Below are 25,244 nucleotides of genomic sequence, written 5' to 3' on the forward strand. Positions count from 1 at the left end.
TAGTACCCCAAACAAAATCAGATTCCTTCCACTTGTTTCAGGTGGATTTAAAAGACTAACGCTTGCGTTGAAGTGTAAAGTCGCCGGGAAGACGTAGCCTAAGAGGTTAATGTTTATTTATGCTAACAATAACAAAGCGCGTGCGCGTCTCAAACAAACCTCACTTTGAACTTTCCCTCCCCTGCAATCATTCACACCCCCTCGGCAAATCCTAAAAAACATTAGGGCGTGAACGTAGCGTTATGATGTCAGACGTGGCCGTGTAGCTAGTTGTGAGTTCCTTGTTTACCTACAGCATGCAGGAAGGGAGAGCGAGGGCACCTACAGTAGCTATAGACATAGAAAGGGGACATCGATACACAAAGTTGCTGAACTGTACGCCATGAGAGAGGAAACCATGTTGAAACTATCAGTTAGTATTGTAACAAAACTAGGCAAATTAGAAGATGCAGGCGCTTGTATTTTTCATGAAGGCATAACATATTATTTACCCTGTACTATTAAGAAAGCTTCAAATATTAAGGCATTCACAAATTGTCTAAATATTTCTAGAACAATGTTAACATTAATGATTTGTTCCGCTGAAACCCAATTTACCATTGTAGATGTTTCTTGAAGGCATGTGGTAGCTTCTCGGTGGATCATATCTGTTTTGTATGTACAGCGGTCTGGATTGACATTCAGAAATGGCTACCGAAGTTGCGCTACCGGACTACTACTGCGGATAGTCCTTTCTTTGTGTTTTGGAAGCAGAGAGCGGGCGCAGTGACAGTAAGTGGGCAGAGAGGGGAGGGCAGCCAGGGAGCTGCACACAGTCACAGCAGAGGAGGCAGCGTCTAAGTGCAGGTGTGTGTTCCCTCACCCACAGCACCTGCAGCCCCTCGGGGGCGCCTCCTGCCCCAAGTCACCTTCTCCTTGCGGAATGTTCTCCAGGAGGAACCATGGAGACCTCAAGAAATCTACACAGAAAGTTCTGGACCCGAAGAAGGACGTCTTGACCCGCCTTAAGCACCTGCGAGCCGTGCTGGGTAAGAGAGGGGGGTGGGGAGAGGAGACACACTGGGAGAGAGGGTGCAAGGTAGGGTCTGTTGTCACTTCTGGCGAAGCACATCTTCATTGTTAGTATTTCAACCTGAAAACGCACTTTGTCAAGCATAACCTCCCCAGACTTTTCACGGCAGTTCAGCACCGCTGGAACAATGCACCACGTAGAAGAGGTGTAGGATTGCTGTACTTGTACGCGAAGCCTCACACAGAAACAAGACGTTAGTTAAATCGGCCCCGGTAAGAAGTGTACATGTTGTGCAATAAAAAAGTACAGCAGACCTCCTGAAAAGCGTGTGCACAATCTAATTAAAAGAACGAGTAGCTTCAACACTTCTGTAAAACATAGTATGCATGGTCCTTTGAGAAGTCCCAGTACAGAGACACATTAAAAGGAGGCTAGCCATGCAGCGTAGTTTTGTCGCTACCACGTTAAAAGTAATATAGCTCACAGAGGGTTAACGGGGATGTCTGTTAAAAAAGAGTGGCAGGCAGGTAAGCCTGTCGAAAATGACAGTCTGACCTTTACACGTCTACCAACTATTCTGAAAGGTTACAGGGCACTATTTCCTACATCAGGTCTTTTGGGAAGTGCTGGGACTTATTCCTTGATCAAATAACACATAAAGAAAGTCGATGCCTGTCTGTAACCACTCATTTAAATAGTATTGTTGTTGTAAATTAGCGTTTTTTGCTATTCACGTTTTGAATACACATTCCTCCGCTTGCCGTCTCCCTGCTAATCCTTCAACCGCAGGAGTACAAGGAGACCCCTCTGATCGTGTGGCCCTTGTAGAATATCAATAGCCTCCGTCTCATAAAATGTCATCCGAGTTCCCCTTCCATCTTCTCTTCATGCCTTAGTAGTGGCTACAAACGCACTTAGTTGTCCTGTCACCCCCAAGCACACTTCAGTCACTTCCTGGCTTTCCTTGTCTTTTATCACCTGCCTGCTATTGTAAATTAAGTTCAGGTCCGCCTGTCACAGTCCTTGAAGTTGTCTCACGAGAAGTGCGAGTAACGATTTCTCTAGGCTGACAAATGCCATTTCTCTTACACGTACACTTAAAGCACATTCTGCCGACCTACCGGAGCGTACGATTTTCTCGCACTCTCGAGCAGTGGTCTCATGGTTTTAGAAAACCTGTCAGTAAAAAACATATAAAAGCAACATGACCCTTCGTTGGGAGTACTTTACCTAGTCTGAGATCTCTACTTAGAAGCGCAGAAAGGAAATAAAGTACGTACTTGTGTTTTGCATTTAAAATGAGGAACTAGAGCAGCATGTTTTGTGCACGGAAGAGTTTCTCTTATCCGCATCTTAACTAGATTGAGCTTCTGTTAGTTGGAACATATGCATGTGGGTTGACATGGGATGTTTACCGCCATGTCCCTACTAGTCCTCCAGTTTAATTGAATGACCTAACTGTGGGCTACTAGTACTCTTGGTTTCATAATGCCATTAAAACTGTCAGTTTCAGGACTTTTTGTTTTCTGTTGTTTGATTTGTTTATACTCCCTTTTGAATTATGCTTTGATGCTTAATTTACTCTTTCATAAAGACATTCCTTATTTTAATGTGTGTACCCCAAGCCCTAATGCAAGTCTTGCCTCGTAGCTCATTGTTTTAGTACCACACCTCTGCTATAACCCACTGGCCTCATCTGAGATCATGAGTTTTTTTCAATTATTGAATAATCCTTTTGATACATTTTTGAGAGAATGCAGATCCTGCTCTGCTGGTGCATAAGGTTCAACTTAAGGGTGGAGCAGTGAGGCCTTATGTTTAGGTGGTGGAGTGAAGGGCCAAAGATGAGAAAATCACATTTGCAGCTTTAAAATGGCAATTCAGTTATTTGAAATCCACATGCATTGTGTTTGGTATACGGAACCAAATTTCCTAACATGACAGTTGGTGAGGTTTATATCTTGGTATGATCTTTTGAATTGTCTATTTGCCTTGTCCCCAGTTGTGTCTCACATGTGTTTTGGAAAGGTTCCATGGACAGCTCATTGAGTCGGTGTATGATGTCAGCAAATTCCCATAGCTTAGATCATTTGTATACCATATTACATGTTATTTACTTGGTGACTGGTATGGCTGATGGACCTATTGTAACAGTGTAGCTTTTTAATAATCACTTAACTTCTTAACGATGACCTGGTTTTCTTTAAAAGGCCACTTGGTGACCAGTTGTTTGCTTGCCCCAGGCTTGACAGAATGCTGCTTAATGGACCTAGTATGAAGAAGGGATATATATATCCCATAACAATGCTGTGGGCCACGTCTAGCAAGAAACCTCATTACTGGTATTCCGTCTGATTGTAATTTGGGGGCAGCTCAACACAGTGTAATTAGAACAACCAGGGAGTGGTGCAAAAGAAAAATGTTGGCCACAATGCTGCATTAACATGCAGTCAACCTTTGGGTTTTATGGTGTCTGTGTGCTGGAAAAAAAACTCTGGAACATGCTTACCAGGTGAGTTTCTGAGGACAGAGTGCTGTGCTTACTTATGAATGTTGGCAATGTCCATCATCTGCACTTGCCCATTTCATGAGCTTAATTGAGCTTTGAGGAACCATGGAAGGCGTCACAGCACAGACGTTCAGTTAGGTGCTGCTGCAGCAAACCTAGCTGTCGGGCTGATTTGTGTTTTTTTTTCTCCTCCTTATATGACAATCTGCTTCTTTTCCCAAGTGACTGACTGCTGAGTCACCTAACATTATCATGGGTGGGATTTTCAATACTGTCCCTGCATAGTCGTTCTGTGCTTTATTTATAGTTTGTGATTCGCATCCAATATTTTTATTCTGTGCTTCTCTAGTAAACACTTGAAATCTGTATCTACACTTACTTTCTTTTCTTCGCTTCTCCAAGCGAGCCGTCTTTGCTTTGAGGAGAGGGAACTAACATATTTGAAAATGACATAGAGACTCTGAATAAGTTCTACTTTTGAGCAGTGCAGCAGAAGGCACTTTTGTCAATGTATTGGTATTGGAGGGATAGCATATCAATATATAAATATTGCATCTAGCGGTGGGTGCCAGGTAGTGATGATCAAAGAGGTGTGCTGTGAATCTTTAAAAAATAATTGAAAATCACATTGCTGTATCTGAATATTGTTGTGGAAAGGCAAAACACAGAGCTATAGAAGTGCTGCGAAACTACAGACCAGTAGGGTATCCAGACTTAGAACGTGCTTAATTTTTGGCTACTCGACATTGTGGAGCAGTTTATTTCAGGACAGTTAATTTTTCAGTTTGTGGTAAAGAAAATGCAGGGTAGGCTGTTGTCAAGTAAACATCCTTATTTGTAGAAAGTCATTGTCATAATGAAATTGGTACAAAAAAAGGATAGGTGTATTTAGGTGTAGAGGAAAAGCAAAGATGAGAGTGGTTTAGAACAACACCATTGTACCAGGAGTTAAGAAGTTGCAAGATAAAAGAGGAAAGGGTGGTTGAGGAAAACCAGACAAAAGGATGTGATAGCAATTTTCCTGGGGCTGATTCATATATATATATTTTGATAAATAAATTAGAGAAGTGAAAGTAAGGGTCGTTTTGCATGTATGTTTAAGGGTGGAAAAAAAAAATTAGATGGAGGATGAGCATAATGACAATGGTGAAGACATAGGGGTACATTATAATGGCAGGCTAATAAAGTCCGCCCGCCACTGTAAAGGTGAACCGGACTGACTGCCAGAGGTGCGGCAGTCCCAATGTGCCCATTAGGATGCGGCCGCCACCCTGGCGGTACCATCCGCACATTTAACATTGTGGCGGTGTAGAGAGTGTACTCCTTTAAGGTAGGCATGTTGCTCTGTTTCTATGTATTCTATATTCTAGAATTGTTATGATGTATATTTCAGTCCAGTGGCAGTTCCTGATGTGTTCAGTCGTGGGTCTTCTGTATGGAATAAATCTTACATCTTCACAACAGAATTTGGATTATTCATTTTTTTTGATGCAAGGATTTCACTTCCTACATTTATTGGCGACGAGGATGGGATGTTACAGGATCGTGGTTGGTGGAACAGAAACGCTGTTCTTAGAATTTCTGAAGAACAAGCAAAAATAATTTACGAAAGATCCTTAAAACAAACTGATTCAAGTTGGTGTGATTTTGAGGTTCTTCCTCAGAAGAATAGTATTGAGCATTGTGTTTCTTCTCATTCAACTGTAAATGTTGGGAAGGGTGATTCTAACAATGTTATTCATCCTAATGTTGAAAGTTTACAAAATTCTGTTGGGGATTCTGGAGATCATGCAACTATTAGATGTAGTTCTCGCATCAGGAATCCTGTCCGTTCTAATGATTTTGTTTTATTATTATTATTTTTATTTTTTTTGGTGTAATATATTATAGGAAGGCGTGTGTGTAGAGTGTGTACTCCTTTAAGGTAGGCATGTTGCTCTGTTTCTATGTATTCTATATTCTATAATTGTTATGATGCATATTTCAGTCCAGTGGCAGTTCCTGATGTGTTCAGTCGTGGGTCTTCTGTATGGAATACATCTTACATCTTCACAACAGAATTTGGATTATTCATTTTATTTGATGCAAGGATTTCACTTCCTACAGGCGGGCGATGCTGTAAGCAGCACCCACCACAAGGTTAAATGTGCATGTTGTGCATTGGCATGCGACAGGCACCGCTCGGTGCTTGCAACCATGTGCATGCTATGTAGGGGGGTACTAAAGGTACCCCCTTTGGTACCCCCCCAAGTGCAGCCCCACAACCCCCCACCACCCCAGGAGCCTGCAACAGGCCCCCAAAGCAATTCCCGCATGCCTTTCCATGGCGGAAAGGCTTTCTCCACCAGGCATCCTGATATGGGTGGCAGTGTCTTCCAGACACCGCCACCATATAAGGCCAGAGTTCTGCCTGGCAGGCAATTGGAATGATTGGCTACCAGCGGAAATGCGACAAACTGTCTTTCCGTCCGCCGCTGTAACCCCCGCCATTGTAATATGGGGGGTGGTAAATGGAGGGCGGGGGGAAATGATGTCGGGCGGATCGCCACCGCCGGTCGGGCGGTGGCGATCCGCCCGACATCATAATGGACCCCAAAGTGTGGTGTTGCGCGTTGATAAAGGGCAGTAGGAAAGCGGCAGCGGTGTTGAAGGCAGGACACTTAAAGTATGTTTCAACAGAAAATAGTTTGATTGATTCAGGGTCAGTGTACACAATTGCTTCCATAGTTCTTTTTAATACGAAACGGGAAAATAGAAGTTTCAACCCCATGATCCTTTCCAGGGGAATGAGTGTAGTAAAACTAAACAACTTGGTGTATGTTGGGGTTGATGACTGAGAGAAAATGCTTGTCCTAGTTAGGGCTCGAACTAGTTAAAGCAATTGTTGCTTAAGCAGTTATCTTACCAGTTTATAGGATGGGGTAACAAACTTTTATTCAGTCTTTGAACTACAGTACAAATATCCTATGGGGACGCTAAGGAAATAAACAGCAAGCTGCAATATAATTTTCGTTTTTAGACTCCATAATACCTGTGCTCATTGCAAAAAAAATGAGGATTGCCTACTTAAAGTTTGATACGTAAAGGGACATGCAAGAGCTGTTTAGTGAAAAATGATTTTTCCTATGATGGCTTACATTGGCACTGTGCTTATTTATATACATTGCCTAGGTGGGCATATACAGATTGTATCCAAGGAAAATCCTTTTCTAAACTTACTTGGAGTTTGCAGAGCGTAGCATATTGCCGTGGCTCCTTCTGAGAACGTGTTAAACTGACAACAGCTTTCGTTTGTGTTTTGAACTTCCCTGAAGGTGACTTAACACACCCTCCCCCTACTCGTACGGCGAACCACATCCATGATACTTTTGTTTGTTCGTTCTGGGAACAAAGAGGAAGTTAAATAGTGAACATGTGTTCTAGTGGTTGCAGCGGCACTTATTCCAAACATCTCTTCGAACTGTATTTATAATATCAACCCATCTACAGGCTGAATTTAGCAACCAGTACCTGCGTGTTCAGCACTCACTTCAGGATCTGCTTTTATCAAGAAGATTGTGATTTTAATCCCAATAGGGCCAATCCAACTATTTATTACTTATTTGTATTTCAGCTTGAATTCGAGCTTTGTGTCTTTGATCACCATTAACAGTCTTTTTAAGAAAGGTCTTCATGGGAAAAGACCTGCATGGAATGTTACTATAGTTGATCATTACAAAATGAATGGTTTAGAACAACGAAAACTGTGAAGAGGCAGGCAGGTTTGGACTGATGATCTCAGAATGTCTTGCAAATAAGCGTAGCATTAGGCTTCAATAACTTCCTTTTTGCAGCATTCATATCAGTTTGTAATGTTGTACTCCGATCAATTTAGCTCACGTATATCTGGTTTAAATCATTTTTAGAACTCCGTGCATATAGAGTATTCGGGCTTTTATATTAGAGTTCTGGCAGGCCTAGTGCCAATCGCCTCCAGAAAGAGGAGTTGCTAAGTCAGTTGTGACCCAATGCAGGTTACAAGAGCTGCCACAAACTCTTCATACAAAATTCTCATTCCACACATGTATCATTGTCTGAGTGGCGCATGTCTCAGCAGTTATACCAATGTTTTCAATAAATCAAATGGACCAAGAATAGGAACATTAACTTTTCCTGGCTGTTCATCCCTTTACAAAATATCCTGATTAATTGATTATTTGTATCTTGAAAATGGTTTACTAATTTAGCTTAGTACATAACGGAGAAAGGCTCAAGCTGACCTTCAGCTTATTTTGTCTTTGTCACATGTATGGCTCTCACCAAGTCCCCCTCTTGTTTGAATCATACAGCACAAATAGCGCTCCCAAGGTAGTTTTATTTAATTATAAATGTGCACGTTTCCCCGAGTCATTTTAACCCAGCCTCTTTTGTGGCCTTTAAAACATTGCTTTAACACAGCACTTTGTTCTTCTTTAATAACCCTATAAACCAAGATTTCAGCTTGAAAGAATACCACATTAGGTTAGACATTGAATTGACAACTTCACATGCACTGGAAAACACTTGCTGTTCATGGAAAGTCAAACAGAAGTTTTATGAATCTAAATACGCCTTCCGTTGTGAAGAAGGCGGTCAGTTTTTAGGTTTCGACCTGGCCGTAGCCCTGCAGTGAGAGTGTTGCCCGCTTCCCTCGCTGCTGTGCTGTGTTTTCATCCTCCTTTGAAGCAGGTCTCTCTGGGGATTTCTCGGGTGACTGTCTTTTGGCCAGTCTTAGATGGTAAAGCTATTGGAACTTGTGCATTCTGTTTTTATTCACGTTTAACATGCCTGTTTTTCAGATCTCCTGGTCCCCTCGTTGTTTTCCGAGTCTTTCTGAAACGTTATTTTTATGTGTAGCACTTAGATGCGTTTGTAATCAAACCAGACTTTCAAAATTCCCATGCGTGGGCATTTTCTTGCCTTACTTGTATGGAATTGTATACAGAAACGTGCAAGAAACTGGTATGAATTTAAAGGCCCGGTGTCCCTTATTCTGGCGTTTTTGAAGTGTGCACTGCCTAGGTTTAATACTATGTGCTGCCCTGTGTTCTCACCGTAGCACGAGCCTCGGGGTGTAAACAGGCGGTTACAGGAGGAAGAAATACTGCTGGGTAGGTGCTCCGGACTCCTTTAAATAGAAATGAATCTCCCCCCAACCCTGGTGTCCGGTGTAAATACGTTCTCTTAAAGTGCCTGGTAGGTTCACGAGATTCATGTGGATGAACCAAAACTTGGGGATACATGTAACATGGTATGAAAAAATGTATCGTGATATTCTGTCAATGCAAGTAGGAGGGCGGAGGTGGTACTGTTTATCAAGTAATGAGCATGGGCGGGAGGTTTTTAGGTTTCACCTGTGTGTGTGACTGCTCCTGGGTGTGTGTGTGTGTGTGTGTGACTGCTCCTGTGTGTGTGTGTGTGTGTGTGTGTGTGACTGCTCCTGGGTGTGTGTGTATGTGACTGCTCCAGAGTATGTGCGTGTGTATGTGACTGCTCCAGAGTGTGTGTGTGTGTGTATATGTGACTGCTCCAGTGTGTGTGTATGCGTGTGTGACTACTCCAGTGTGTGTGTGACTACTCTAGTGTGTGTGTGACTGCTCCAGTGTGTGTGTGTGTGTGTGTGTGTGTGACTGCTCCAGTGTGTGTGACTGCTCCAGTGTGTGTGTGTGTGTGACTGCTCCTGTGTGTGGGGGGGGGGGGCTTTGGGTGTGGCTGGCTCTGGGTGTGTGGGGCTGGGTCTGGGTGTGTGTGTGGTAGTAATTGCTGTCTGCTGAGGTCGTCCGTAGGGTACAATAGTTCTCACATTTGCGAGAGGTTAAACTATTGGCAATGTAAATGACATTGCCATTTATTTATCTGTTTTCAAAACCAACACATAAATACAAATTTTGTCATTTACAATGCCAATAGCTCTAACTTCTCCAAAGGCGAAACCGTTGCATTGTAAATGCTTGTTTCAAGTTCGGGTGAAGTCTAATTTGTTAATCAGTACTTTTCAAATCCAGTTTTTGAATAAAAACTTTGTCCCGTTAACGCGAAAACATCACATTTATGTTGGCAACAGGAAACTGTCAAAAGCTACACTCCGATTTATACAAGGCTCATGAACATCCACAAATGGCTGTCCACCTTTCCTGTAATGATCATAGGCAAAAGGTTCCACCATTTTATATAGCCCCATCTCACACCCTTTCTCACAGCACCTTTTTTACCTCCTCCATTGCCACAAAATGCCTTTTTCTCAACTTGTGAGTGTACTAGAATTGTATGTTCTTTCATGTGAACATAACCGTTAAAAGTTGCCTACTCTGTCCCTGAAAACCTCAGCACAATTATTCGGAATGTTACACTTACCACACGTCCATTAAAACACAGCACCTTTACCATGTAGTCTATACCACACAGGTAAGTATGATGTTGGCCACAACAACTGGGAGCTTGATCATGTAGGCAAGTTTTTTTTGTTTTTTTTAATGGCATACTATTATATAAACTAATTAAAAAACATAAGTACGTCATTTAAAACTTGGGTTTTTGGTTTCATGGGTGTGTTTTTAGGAATGGTAAGGGTAGTAAAGGGATTTTAGGTTCTAAAGGTAGGAGGGGTAAGGGGTATTACGTTTTTTAGTTTCATGGATTGGTATGGGTAAGTGCATTTAGATTTCAAGGGTGGGTGGGGATGGTAGGGGTAAAGAGAGGAAAAGGGGTTTTAGGGTTTAGAGGCAGGTAGAGATAAAAGGTCGTAGATATTTTAGGGTTCAGGGGAGGATAGAAGTCAAGAGTTTTAAGGGTTAAGGGGAGGGTAGAGGTTAAAGGCTTTTAGTGTTTAGGGGAAGGTAGAGGTAAAGGGTGGTAGAGGTTTTTTAGGACTCGGGGGAGGGTAGCAATAAAAGGAGCTAAGGGGTTTATAGGGTTTAGAAGCAGGATGAAGCAAAGAAGATCACTCCTAAAAAAACAAAAAGGTGGTTTGAGAATTAACCCTCCCCCCCCTAAACTTTAGTTTAACTGTATACAGGTGCACCAGCTGTGCATCATGTCAAAGTGGTACGCAGTCTCTGCACCCATTGGAAGGTGGAATTGGGGCCCAAGGGGGAAACGGCCTCTACAACGAAGCCGTTTCCACGAAATCCTTTACCACGCATGCTTTACAACGCATGCGTGGTTACAACGAGAGGCTTTACCACGCATACCTTTACTACAAAATACGTAGTAAAGGCATGTGTGGTAAATGAAAAAAAAAAAGGGTGGGTTTGGGGGGTCTCCCCCATAAAAAAATAAAGCGTTGGGATAAAAAAGGGGGGCTGGGGGGGTCTCCCCCCAAAAAAACAAAACTTACCTGAAAAGCTGAAGTGAAGACGAAGCTGAAGCAATCGACGTCGTTAGAGAGGAAACGGAAAGTAACTTCCGCTTCCTTTCAACGACGTACGACCGACGTAACCAAAGAAGAAGGAGAGAAGGCGAGTTAAAAGGTAAGGGGCATTTTAGTAAAATAAATATATATATATTAAGGGTTAAAGGCAGGGGTAAATATAAGGAGTAGAGGCAGGGGGCATTTAAGGGGAGAGTTATAACCTTTATCAAGAGTATGCCCTCACCATGCATACATTTGCAACGAAAAACGTTGTAAATGTATGCGTGGTAAAGGTATATTCGAGGTAAAGGTTAAGCGTGGAAAACTAATTCCGTTGTAAAGGCATGCGTTGCAACGGAATTCGTTGTAACGTCATACATTCGGCCCAAGGACGTTAAAGCCACCCCCTCACCTCCCAAGCAGGTGCAGTCACTGACCGCACCCGCCTACAGTGGAAATTGCGCCCCTTTGAAATGGAGGTAGGGTTCCTGCCTGCATTGAAAGACCAACAGGTAGCTTCAAACTGCTAGTCTGCCTTTCACAAATATGCTATTTAGAGTGCAGGCATAGGTTTGCTTCTGTACTCTGAACAGTGCATTCAGTGAAGTGGGATGCACTCTTCTGGTCTGCGCCCGGTGCAACCAGTTAAGGTTACACCCTGACTCTCAACTGAGACCAGATACCCCTTCGTAAAATAGACCCAAATGTCCATATTCTATGTTCTCATCCTCGGATACTGCTGACTGTTACAGGTTTGATGTAGAGGCAAGTTAAGTGTTCTACAAGTGAAGCAGATTTGAGATTCTAAAAGTTTATAAAAGCAGCTCTTTCCTTCAATGAATTTAACCACACGTATTGGAGATTTTTCATCAAAAGTAAACTCTTCATGCTTTTTTTACGTACTTGAATGGTGTTCGCAAACAGCCAGTCTTTTTTTTTTATTGTCGATTCTGTTTGCCAGTTTGTAGACATTTGGGTTTGACTTCATTCAGACTGCCTACCCTAGCTCAGAATGCTCCTAAAAGTAACTGATCTTTTGTCTGTCTTGGCAAATTTTCTAGAACCATAATACGAATCTAAAAAAATAATACTGAGTGCGTTATCACAAAGTAATGCATTTTCACAGGTCTTTAAATAAAGATGCCTTCTGGAAGACACCTGCTCTGTGTTGTGCAGCTTGTTTTCCGATTCGCAAAACAAACTGATAACTGGGAAGCATCGTCTACTTGTCAGTAATGCAAATGTGCTTTGTTTTGTCTAAATATGTGTTTTTGTCCGACCAGTGTTGTCAATTTGAAAGATTTTCCACAAAAAATGATTTATGTATTTGAGGGCAAGGTTATTGTTTCCCCGAGTTGCAATGATAAAAGTGTATCAAACAGTTAACTTTGTCCTTAACGTAAACAGATTTATATTGTCTGACTTTATGCTCCGGGTTTAAAACCAAAATGCTGCTACTTACTATTTTGCCTTTCAGCTCGATAAACACTAACTGGGAGACCTTGGCACTGATACGAACGTGCAATTATCGATGTACCATTATCTGTTCTCCCAGCAAGCTGTTTGTTTATTGTATTTTTTTCCATATGAAAGAACAAAGCAGGTTTTCTTTTTGGCATTTCTGCTTATTTACCTCCTGCAGACCAGCCCCACCGTGCAAAAGAAAATGCACACGTTACCTTAGCGTGATGCTGTTAAGCAGGTTTCAAGAACACCATGACATTGCTACAAAATATATATAATTTTGAAACGTTGCATTTTAATAATAGTGTTTAAGTTACTTTGATAAGAGGTTGTGTACTGTCAGAGATTGCCTTAAAGTAGGGTTAGATTTCTTATTGCATCCATCTGCCTGTCCCAATGTGGGGGAGAAACGATACAGATATCATGGTGCAATAGTACTATCTGCCTTGCCCCTTCCAGGCAAATATTGCACTCCGTTATTTCACTCTGAATAGAGTCAACGTGGTTGGGTGGATAGGGGCAGCAAGACTGCTGGGATCATTTTGAGGTGAGGGCAAAACTCGATGCCTAGGCTGGAGACTCCCACCAGTTATTTTGCTTTCTTTGTAAATAATATCCTAATATACCTAGTCCCTAAGCTACTTTCTGCCACGGGGGCAGGGGGGCAGAAAGACTGTTGTGCCCTTTGGGTTTGGAGATCAGGCATCATGCCTATGCAGATTGTCCCAACCCTTTGCTTATTTTTCATTTTATATCCCTGGTGTTTAGTTGGCTTTCTGCCCCCATGGTTTGTAGATTGGGTAAGCACCCTGCAATTTGACCTCTGGGTGGCGGGGGGAGGGGGGCTTGCAGGACGACTTTTGTACCATATGGGTGGGGTGAGGTGAGGGCATAGGGGCATGGCCTGATGACAGGCTGGCCGCCTCTTCCCCATTTTCTCTAACATTAATTATCCCTGGTGTTTAATGGACTTTCTGCCCCCTACACTCTCTGTGGACCAGTGTGGAGACCAGTTTGCCCCTTGCCCCAGGGTGGTTCCCACTCTCCCTCCCTCCCCCAAAAGAACCCATCGTGTCAGGTGGGTGTGTTCCTGTTGGGAACTGCCCCTTGAGGCTGGTCACGAAGGATGTATCCACTTGGGAGAGGTACTGCTGGAAATGTGGCATTGTGCTGATGATCACACAGACAAAAAAAGACCAAACAAAGTTAGATTGTGAGGAAAGCCACCCACCCCGCATACCAACTATCTATCTGTTTTTTATAAGAAAATCCTTCTGGTGCTTGTTTGGTGGAAAACTGTTCTTGTCCACTGAACTATAGCGGTAATGCGGTGCACTTAGATGGTTCACCAGTGCATCCAAGTGGTTAGTGTCATCAACACTTGAAAACATGGGGAGGTATCTTTTAGTTAGCCCCCTTTAGCCATTATTCACCTTTGCAAGCCTACTTAAACCATTACTTCCTTGAAGGTTTTTTCACATTTGGATCATCCTACAAGAGTGCTCACAATTTTTTATATTTTTTCAGTAATGAGTAGGAAGAGGAGTTTGTGTCCTGCTTCACAGCTGTTGAATTGGTAGTCTGGCACCACATGGGAGTATGCCACCTATAAACAACTAACAGTTCTGAAAAGTACTAATGCAGTCCTGAATTATGCTACTTGCGAATGCACAGGAGTTAGCTGGTAGGCAAATACACTACAGAGCTGATAATTGTGGGGGGAATCCTAAATTTATGTAAGATAGTTATCGCATGACCCTGACAATTTGGCTGACATCTTACAGGAGGAAATTTCTCTTGCATTCCAATGACCAACATCTGCCAACACTACCCATCTGCAAGCCCTTTTCAGTGGGGACTTTACCATGTCTCTCCTTCACCATGAGTAGTGTTAGTCGCGCTATCTGCACTCGCTCACCCCTAGTGCTGAATGCGGCTCTGCCTGAGGAACTTTCCGTAGGGCTTTTCAAATAGTTCTTGCCAGAGGTGTTGGTTTTGTTAGTGCTTTTTCGAAGATTGCTGAAAAGTCTGGCCCGTTGCATAATAGGAAGCTACCCATGTCTCTCCCTTGCAATGAGTAATGTCAGAGCTCCTTGCCCTAGGACATCCTGGGTGTATCCCTATCCCATCACTCCTGTGCTTTCCCTGCCTTAGATGCTGATTCTTCTTCCACATTCTTACCTGCCCCAAGTGCATTGTTGTGCATCCCTGGCTCAATCTCTCTATTACTAAAGCTGCATCTCTAGGGCAGAGGAACAGCATGCACAATGCCCTCCTGCGGTTGCCAGAATGCTGGTGCGCCTGTCGTCTGCAGGCGTGAGAAGAGCTGCACCCTGTGCAATCCTGCTTTCTGCTCTTTGAAAGAAAGAGCCAACATTTGGTGTCTCTGGGGCAGCCTAATTAACAGACTGAAGAGACTGACTTTGGTGCATGCCTGCAAGGAAAGCACCCCCTACACCTCACCATTGTAAATGCAGTGGTGCTGTATTGGCCCAAGTGGTGGGAACTCAGGAACAGCTGTAGAGCCCTGAGAGACTTAATATCCTGGCATGCTTCTTTCATAGCTGCACTCAAAGAACATTGTGTGGGGTTTCCAGGGAGCTGTACTTTTCTGGCGCCAGGAGCTGTACTGTCGGATTTTGCTGCCAATCACTAGGCTCGGGTGATAGGCAGTGTATGGCAGAACTATACTAATTTTTTGTTTGAAAAGTCCATGCTTGGCATCAACAATAACAGTATGGTGGTATTATAATAATAATAATAATAATAATAATAATAATGATACTTCTTCTAAAGCGCTATGGTTACAACATAATGTGTGTCCCCGCGCTAGGACCAGACCATCCCAGGCAGGAGCAGTGTACTAAAAGGTAACCTAAACAGCCAAGTTTTGAGCCGGGACAAAAAGCTGTCTCGGATGATTCCATCCTCCGATGGACCGGGAGGGAATTTCAAGTCCTAGCTGCTTGATCACAGAAAGAGCGGGCTCTAAAACACAGGGTACTGACACTGAATTAGTGCCCATTGATCTCAGTTAGCGCAGTGAATGGTAGGGCAGCACCAAAGAGAACCGATATTTAGGGCCCCTGCCATTAAGAATTTTGTGACAGAATCACATGGCTTTAAAATAATTATTTTCTGTTGGAGAGATTTAAGACCAGTTGTGCTGCAACATTTTGCACTTATGGAGTTTTTTGACTCTCCAAGATAAAGGACGTTACAATACCAATCAATCAATTTTTATTGATTCAGACCTCGTCCGAGATTAACAATATAAAAAGTTTACAAAATCAGTGCAATATTTAAAGATATAACAGCTCGTAAGCTTGACTTCTTTAAAACAATAATTAATAAAAAGTTTTTTAAAAATGTAAGATTATAGCACACAAATGCAATTGAAGGTGATCTAATTAGATAAATAAGATCATTAGTTCTGAGTAGATAATAACTAAAACATGTAGGGTTTATAAACGGATGCTGCGCTTCAAACAAGGCTATGTTGGGGTAGACCTATGAAACATGCACAAAGTCTTGAACACCTCCTCTGCATAGATCACAAGATCCTGACATATGACTTGTGTATTTGCTGATCAGATTCGTTCACTGTCCTGAGGATGAAAGTTTTTTTGTTAGAAAAATTGACCGGATTTGTTAGTTTTCCCATTTGTTCCTCAGGAATCTGCAAAGTGTTAGGCGGTTTTTCTGCTTCTGATAACTTTTGTGATTAGACCACAGAAAGCCTCACTGGTTTTTTGCAGCACTGCCTCTTGCAGGTCGACCCATTTTTTTGTCTATTTTATCTCTGCTGTGTTTCTTGTGGATGCTCTACCATTTTTTCTGTATGACGGAAATTTCTTTCCTCCTGGAAGCTGAGAAGTCGCTGATTTGCGGTCGAATTAACTTATACAGCTTACTGGAGAGGCTACCCACTAAATTTTCCTTCTTTCTTAATGTAGAGGGTTTAAAGTAGACTGCCTTCCTCTGCAGTGTATGGATGACTGATGTGAGAGTACGTTCGAAATGTAGTACTGGGTTGTTTCCTTTGCTAATTTGACTCGACAGTTGAGGCGCTAGTGCCACATTAATTTTACTAGTACTATCAACATTCCATATAATTCCGCCCTGTTTATGTTCTATTATTGAATCTCCATTCCCATTCGATAAGAACCTTGAGGATATGTCTTGAGGGTTTAATTCTATTTCTGAGTGAAGACTTGCATGATTACTGCTTTGTGCAAATTGAGTTTCGAAATGCCGGAATTTGTAGACTAGATCTTGGCTGCTGATGACGTAGTCTGCTATAGAAGAACCAGTAGGACCTTTCCTTGTGAAAGCTGCCGGAACGTCTCCTTCGGTTTATTCTAATAACTCAATTTAATGACTCCAATAACTTCTTTCTGCGTTTGTCTTCCTTAATGGAGTCCGGAACGACAGGAGTTGGTATGGACCAGGTTTCTGCAAGGTCTATGTTTCGATTAGCTTTCATTAAGGCATTAGATATATTCACATTAAAATCTCCCATTAGTAGTGCTTGCGAATTTCCACTTGCCTCTAAGGTAGTTACTATCTGTTTGAATATTTTTGTCAGCAATGGATTGGGTTCAGGGCTGGTGGAACATAAATGTTAAAAAGGAATAATGGCTCAACTGTGTGAGCTCTTCCTTTAAAAAATGTCATCTTGATCCATTGTAAATTATTATTGGAGAAATGGATTGTCAAAGTCCCTTCTTAACTCCTCCAACAGTAAAATTGACCGACCGCCCCGTGCGTGGCCACGCCTTATACCCTTGTGGCAGGAATATAAAAAAATGAAGTAATTTTTTTAGGTTGACATTTTCAAGATACTGTTGGAAGTAGACTATTGCGGGGGAATTTTCCACCAGACTGAATTGCTTTGATGGTTCCAGTCCGGTGATGTCCTAAGAAATTATTCTGAGAATTTTGCTAAAAAGGAAGTTTTGATCCTCTTCCTTGTCTGTTGCCATTTAAATTGCCTGAAAGCCAAGACCAAGTGTGATATCCGTTTGTGTTTTATCTATTTTTGGTGAGTTATGGTTCCATATCTGCCTGTTTCCATCATCAATGCACATTGTTAATTTGTCAATGGAGACATATTTTGGCTCTCCATTGGAGCGTTTTGATAATGGGAGTTGTTGATTTGCCCTATTATTTTTTGTATGCAGTGTAGGTAGAGCCATTGAGTTATGGCTTATGCCTATTACATTAGTCAATCAGTCAATCAGGGAATTGTAAGCGCGCTACTCACCCGTGAGGGTCTCAAGGTGCTGAGTGGTGGGGTGGGGAGGGGTTCCTCAGATCTGTTTAGCCGAAGAGCCAGGTCTTGAGGGTCTTCCTGAAGGTGTTCAGGGAGGGGGCGCTTCTGATGTCTGCCGGTAGCTCATTCCAGGTCTTGGCTGCAATGTGAGAGAAGGATCTTCTGCCTGCTGTGGCTCTGTGGATGCACGGAGTTTCGCGCAGTGCGAGGTTGGAAGATCAGAGGTTTCTTTTGGGTATGTGGAAGTTGATTCTGTCATTGAGGTATTTGGGTACGTTGTTGTGTAGGCATTTGGAATCATGAGTGAGGATTTTTAAAGTGACTCTTTTCTCCACAGGGAGCCAGGGGAGACTTCGTAGGTGTTGGCTGATGTGTTCGTGTCGGGGGATGCCGAGGATGAGTCTAGCGGCGGTGTTCTGTATTGTCTGGAGTTTGCGGAGTAGGGACTTGTTGATGCCGGCGTAGAATGCGTTTTCATAGTCCAGTCTGCTGGTGATGAGTGCGTGGGTGACTGTTTTCCTTGATTCAGGGGGGATCCACTTGAAGGTCTTGCGGAGGGTGTTGAAGCAGCTAGAGGTGAAGGCGTTGTCCTGTCTGTTCATGGTGATTGATGAGTTGAGAACGATGCAGAGGTTCTTGGCATGGTCTGAAGGAGTAGATGGGCTTCCACGGGCGGTCGGCCACCAGGTGCTGTCCCATGCAGAAGGGGTGGTACCGAGGAAGAGGACTTCTGTCTTCTCGGCGTTGAGCTTCAGGCAGCTGTTGGTCATCCAGACTGCGACGTCTTTCTGGAAGTTTAGTTTGGCAGTGGTGGGGTCTTTGGTGAGGGAGAGGATGAGCTGGATGTCGTCGGCGTAGGATACGATGTTTAGGCCATGTTGTCGGACGATGGCTGCAAGGGGGGCCATGTAGATGTTGAAGAGGGTGGGGCTCAGGGATAAACCCTGTGGGACTCCGCAGGGGATTTTCGTGGTGTCGGAAACGAAGGGTGGAAGTCTGATCCTTTGGCTTCCTCTGGTGAGGAATGATCAGATCCAGTCCAGGGCTGTTCCTTGTATGCCTGCGTCATGTAGTCTGGCGACTAGTGTGCAGTGGGAGACGGTGTTGAAGGCCACTGATAGGTCGAGTAGGATGAGGGCTGAGGAGTGGCCTTGGCCCAGGAGGGTGCGGATGTCACCTGTGGCAAGCGAGTAGGGCGGTCTCTGTGCTGTGGTTGCTTCGGAATCTGAATTTGGACGGGTTGAGGACGGCGTTCTCTTCAATGAATCGTGTCAGTTTCCTGTTGACTGTTTTCTCTGAAACTTTGGCTGCGAAGGGGAGGAGCGAGATGGGCCGATAGTTCTTGAGGTCAGTGGCACCCGCTGTGGCTTCTTGAACAGGGGTCTGACTTCTGCGCGCTTCCACTCATCTGGGAAGGTGCCTGTTTTGAAGGTGGTGTTGATGGTGCGTTGTAGTTCGGGTGCGATGGTGGCAGTGGCTCTGTGGTAGGTGTGAGGGGGCAGGGGACAGTGGGGGCCCCTGAGTGGATGCTTTTCATGGTCGAGGCGGTGTCTTTGTCCGTGATCGTTGTTCAGTTGGAGATGGTGGGCTAGCTGGTGTTTCTGGGGGGCTGGGGGCGTGTGTGGCACCTCGTGGATGGTCGACAAAGTTGTCGTAGAGGTTTTTGATCTTGAAGTGAAAATTTGTTCCAAGCTTGTCGCAGAGGTCTTGGGATGGGGTGAAGTCTTTGGCTTCGCTGCGTGGGTTGGTGAATTCTTGAATGACACTGAAAAGTTCCTTGGGGTTGGCCAGGATTTTGTTGTGGATGTAACCTGTTTTTTGTACAGTTTTCCGCTTTCCTGTAGCACTATTGATGGAATTATGCTTGACCAAAATTCCGCTTGTGCCCAGGTTACGTCTAGTTTATCGGAGAATTATATAAGATTTATTTCGCAGGAAGTGAGTGATTGGAGAGAGTGGAAGTTGTGTTGTATTTTTAGAATCCTCTGTCAATTTTAAGGGGTCATTTCCTGTGGCCAATAGATCGGATATCTTGTTGTTGAAGAATGAGTTCTGCAAAGGGGTTATCTCTATAACCGCCTTGCGAGTATTAGTTTCTATTGTGAGTTGTGTAGGAGAGCGATGTTCCTGAATGGTCTTTAGGCTATTAAAATCTTGTGCTAGAGGATTTATTTAGTAAGTTTATCCTTTCTGGTCAAAGGATTCGGTAGTTCCACATCTTGTAGGATTTCCGGATTAAATACTTTTTCATCTTCAGCCCTCTTTGCACCTTTTGGTGCGTCTTTTTAACATAAGGTCGTGTTGCAGAAACTTTATTTTAGAAGCTTTTCGCTTTGTGATTTTGCAGTTAATTCTACTCTTTTTCTTCACAGTTTTTTTATTTTTATTTTTGCATTGGTTCTCTTTGAGAGTTTTATACTCAAGGATAACTCTGTTTCCTGCCCATTTGTTATTGAGCCACGGACGAGGAGGACCCGGCACAAGCCGCACTGACCTAATGCCAGTTGCCTCCATGCAGTGTCACATCTTAGTCCTCCAAGTTGGCCGGGGAGTGGGAAGGCAGAGATTCCAAATGTGTAATCTGCCGCAGTCCACAATCATCCTTCAATTCTGCGTCCCTGAAATCCACCAGCGTTACAGTCAGGGTAGTGAGTAGCACCAAGCGGGGCATCAGGTGAGAGGGAGGCAGGTAGAAGTCGGAATGAGTCAGCTCAACCAAGTTGCTGGGAGCTGGATGCTGCTGGATACTGGTTATTACTGGTGAAAGCATCAGGGAGGACTGTTAGCAGTGGTAGAAATGTGTGGATGTGTGGGCGAGCAAGCGGACAAACAGGTGAAGCAGCAAAGCGAAATGCAGAGGTTGGACCTTTCCTGCGTACACCCCCATGTCAGCGTGGGGTGTGTGCAAAAACTTAAGCAGGAACTGGTGCTGGCAGGGCCGTTATTTAGAGCCACAGCTCTGTGGGTCCAGTAATGCCGGCAGCCCCACGGGGCCCTCCTGTCGCTCAGCTTTTTCTTTCGGGTTTCTTTGTACTGCTTCTCTCTTCTCCGAGCTGCAGCAGGCCAGCCTCGCAAACCTCCGGCTTACGCATGAAAGCTCCGCCCACCAGGGATCCACTTCCTAGTCTGCTCGCATGTACAGATTCTCGTTCCAAGTGTTGTAACAGGCGGCATGGGTATCCGAGGGAAGGCTCTGGCGAGTAGAAAGGGGGTTTATATTTGGTGCCCGTAGTCTAACTTTGAGGTCCACAGGGAATGTACTATGGTTTTTCTTACGGTCACAGGGAGTAGGTCGGAGATCTTTCTCAGGATTTTAAGAGTACAAAAGCCTTTCCCAGCTACCCTGTTTATCTGGCTCTCAAAGTACAACTTGGGATCAAACCATATACCCAGATTGTTAACTTGGGATTAGGGGTCAGGAATCTGACCCAATACATCTGGCCATCAAGCGGAGGTCCAGATGGAAGGAGATTTACCAACAACAAGGACATTTGGTTTCAAGCAGCTGCAAGACATCCACTTCGCGAATTGCACCAGACAAGATTTAACCTGCACCGTGGTCTTATCTCCTTAACTCCTTCCAGAGATAGCATCACAATTAGTTGAGTATCATAGGCGTATGACTCAAGATTCATATTGTGTGTCTCGACAATCTCGGACAGGGGCCGAAGAGGTGAGGTTCAGGCAAACACCATGTTCCTCTTTGTCACATATGGTCAGTTTCACAACCGCACATGAAATTAAAAATACTTTTATTAACATTTTTTTTTAAATGACAACATTTATTGGAAGTTTTGCAGGCCTTTTGAACAATCCTTTCCAGCTATGAATCCTGTTGTATTTCTCAGTTGGATAGCCCTCTCTCACACATTACTGCATTGACCTCACTTTTAGGTCTCGCCTACAGACATCTTTCACTCTTACCTGTCTCCCTCCCTCCAGCCAACTCCTTTATTTTCATTTTTTAAATGTAATTGTTTTCTTTTTTGGTGGAACCCAACAGCTATCCATTGCTACTGGATTGCTTGTTTTTTTCCATTTGTTCACATGGGGCAATTTCCACTCTCGCCCTTCCACCCCATCTCATTATTTCTTTTTTCTTTTTAGCCTTTTTGTATCGTCTTTTTTAAATACTGTTTGGGAGGGCCTTCTTTGATCTGGTTATTTATTGATGCTAGCCATATTTGTAATTCATGTAGTGCATTTAATAATTGTGTGTTCCCTTGTAATGTTGCATTCAGTTTCACCCATGGAGATTTAATTCCCTAAATACTTTCTCTAAAAATTCGCAATGTGGTTTGCATGTATTTTCATAAAATATTTGTCTTCGGTGTCATTTGTGTGATCATTTTTGTCAACACCTGTGATAATGTTTGAAGTCATTGATCGATGTTTGCATTTCAAGTAAAGTCCCAAGTGAGTCAGAACATAGTATGTAGCTTTTGAAGTAAAAATAATTGTAGGAGAGCATTTGAAATTAATTTTGTGATTACTTTTTTTAACATATTAAGTGACTGACTTTTTTTAATCATAACCATAATGGCAGGCATACAATCTATGGAGTCTGGTAATTTGTTGTATGCTCTCTATTCCATGTGAGGATGTTCCAAAGAGAGAGCATTGTTTGCAGCAAGTTCGGTTCTCATTAGTTGTACTGTAGTTTCCAAGTTTGAGTTTATTAATGAACTGACAATCCTTCTTCAATATTCAAACCTAGTGGGTCTATGGTATCTAATTTGAGAATGCTCAGTGATTCCTGTCTTCGCAGTCTTTCCGTTTTGTACATTTGCTTACAGTCGATTGCAAAATACTCCAGAAAGGCGATATTACTGTCATTTTCTCTCCCAAAGGGTCTTGCCACATGATAGATTTTGTCTACATTTTGTAATGTAGTCCCTTTTTAACTTGAAACGTCATACTCCCCACCTGTCTTGTTGCATAACCACTCCAAAAAATACACAACCTTCTCCATTTTAAGCTACCTCGTTTCTTAAGAGATTTGTGATAGTTGTCAAGCATAAGTAAATAGTAATGAATTTGTGACCAGAATAAAAAAAATGTCTTGCTAACGCGTGTACTTTTCTCGCTGCTGCAACAGCAAAGAAGAGGACAGACTTATGCGTCCCGGTGTTATATACCCGGATGGGTGAATGCTGATTCGTGGAGAGAAGATGAGCTATGCCTTCTGGGTTATGTAGTTTAAAGTTTATTGGCTGCTGTTTTGCGTCAGTAAAGAAGAAGCATAATCAAAAGCCTCAGTTTCCTGCCATAGAATTCAGAAACCCCAAAAGCATTGCTTGGTGGCGACTTGCCCACAATGTCGTCTGCAGTCTGCACTCTCTCCCCGTCCCATGCGGAACAACCGTGGCCCAGTGATGTAGGTTCTATGGAGTATCTTCAATTGGACCAGTTGAAGGCGGGCAGAAACCCCGACCTCTCGAGGGGAGGCCAATGCCTCTCTCCATTCCTCTTCGTCAAGTAGTAAGCCGTCCCTCTCCCAGGACTCGCGCAATGCAACCAGTGGATCAGGTGAGTTATTAACTAGCTTTTTGTATGTTAGCGAGATGGTTCTCTGCGGGAGCAGGCCATTTAGCAGTCTATCCTCTAGTGGGGATGACTCTGGGAGGGAGGAGCCTTTCTCTAAGGTCGTGGTCCGGGCGTGTCGGGCCTGCAGATAACGGAAGTACTCCGGACCCGCAAGTTCGTATTGTTGTAATTGGCCAAAGCTAAGTGTGTCCCCCTTCACCCAGAGGTCCCCGATCCGGGAAAAACCAATCATGTTCCATTTGTCAAAACCCTTGGAGGTATATAAGCCAAGTTTCTCCGAATCCGAAAGAGGGGTGGCCAGCGTCTGTTTGCGGTCCCACCCCAGTCTTCTGTTCACCTAGTGCCAGACCTGGACCGAGTGCATTGTAGGGCCGGTATGGGAACATATTGGGGCGTGCATAAAGGGCTCTGTGTATATTCCGCCCGGCAGCAGCCATCTATCCATGGCATATCCAGGATCTCCTAGGATGCGATACATGCCTTGGTTAATAGCGGCAAGGTGGGCCGCCCAATAGTATTTTTTAATGTCTGGGAGGCTAATACCACCGTCGTACCAGTTAAGGACTAGTTTATGAAGCGCTATTCTTGGTTTCCCTTCCCATAACAACAGCCTCTTTAGCTCTTCAATTTCTTTGAAATATCTCGCTGGGACAGGGATGGGGTAGTTCTGCAGGAACTAAACGGAAGCGGGGCAGGGACATCATTTTAAGAAAAGCAGCCCGGCCCAGCAGCAAGAGAGGAAGCGTTCTCCAGCTAGCTACATCTCGACGCATGCGCTGTAGGGGAGGGAGCAGATTATTTTCGTAGCAGATTTTGGGGGCAGTAAAAAAGATACCCAGATAACAAAATCCATCCTTTACCACCTGCATTGAACAACGCCGGGGGAGAGCCAGAGCTTCACCACTCAGAGTATAAAGCAGGGATTTATTCCAGTTGATGGAATAGCCTGAAAAACTGCAGAAAGAGGTGAAGATGTCTAAGACGATTCAGAAAAGGGGGTGGTGATGAACGGAGTGTCTGAATTAAGCAGACCACTCTTACCCAGTCCAAAGATCGGGGCTTGATCCATCACCGTTTTTTAGCTCACTGCACCATCCCAGCTCAGAACCTGGCTACATGCAAATTAGTCTGTTCCTGTCCCAGTGCCAGAAACCGGTCCCCGGAAGCTTGTTTCCTTCCCAGTATAAGAATTGGCTTGGTAGTTTGGTCAGCCCTGTTCCCATGATGCACTGGGCCAGGGTCAGAATAATTTGCATGTAGCCAGGTTCTGAGCCCGGATGGTGCAGTGAGCTAAAAAACGGTGATGGATCAAGCCCTGATCTTTGGACTGGGTAAGAGTGGTCTGCTTAATTCAGACACTCTGTTCATCACCACCCCCTTTTCTGAATCGAAGATGTCTAAGACACACATACGAGTGATTTCCTGGGAGAGGTCAAGTACAGAATGATATCATCTGCATAAAGCGAGATGCGATCCTCCCAGTCCGTCGACCACCGCATTCCTCGTATGGTCGAGTCACACTGGATCCAGGTGGCGAGAGGTTCCAAGGAGAGGGCAAAGAGCAGGGGCGACAGCGGGCACCCCGGCCTTGTACCTCGACTAAGAATAAAGGGGGTTGACCATTTGTTATTCACTATCACCTGCGCCAGCAGGGTGGGAGACAGAGAAGTCTGTCCCATGATATGAAGCGCAACCCAAACCCCAGCTAGAGCAGGACGGCAAAGAGATAAGGCCACTCAATGGTGTCAAAAGCCATGGAGGCATCTAAGGACAAGATCACTGCATCTTCTCTGATGGTTCTGGCCCTCCCTATCACTCCATGCACCCGTTGCAGGTTCAGGGCAGTATTGCGATGGGGCATGAAGCCTGACTGGTCCGGGTGTACCAAGGCACTGTTTACCCATGTTAGGCGGGTAGCCAGGATTTTTGGCTCTGCGTTTAGCAGGGATATGGGCTGATAAGGATCACACCTATGTCTGGGCTTTCCCTCCTTTGGGATGACTACTCTCGACGCTAGTCATTGGTCAGGCGGTAGCTCTCCCTTTTCCCTACTCTCCTCATACATAGC

At 44.0% G+C, this 25,244-nt stretch overlaps 1 protein-coding gene across 5 annotated transcripts in view; it reads left to right on the forward strand.

Moving 5' to 3' along the window:
• The first annotated feature begins 817 nt into the window (after positions 1–817).
• Positions 818–25,244, forward strand: part of RALGAPA2 (Ral GTPase activating protein catalytic subunit alpha 2) — a 1,781,019-nt gene continuing 1,756,592 nt past the window's right edge. For all 5 annotated transcript variants that reach the window (XM_086927515.1, XM_086927511.1, XM_086927512.1 and 2 more), the window contains exon 1: positions 818–1,028. In XM_086927515.1, coding sequence (XP_086783641.1) covers positions 923–1,028 — 106 coding nt within the window. In that variant the 5' untranslated portion in view covers positions 818–922. The remainder of the gene's footprint in view (positions 1,029–25,244) is intronic.

Source organism: Lissotriton vulgaris, chromosome 6, assembly GCF_964263255.1.
Source record: "Lissotriton vulgaris chromosome 6, aLisVul1.2, whole genome shotgun sequence".
Taxonomy (NCBI): Eukaryota; Metazoa; Chordata; class Amphibia; order Caudata; family Salamandridae; genus Lissotriton; species Lissotriton vulgaris.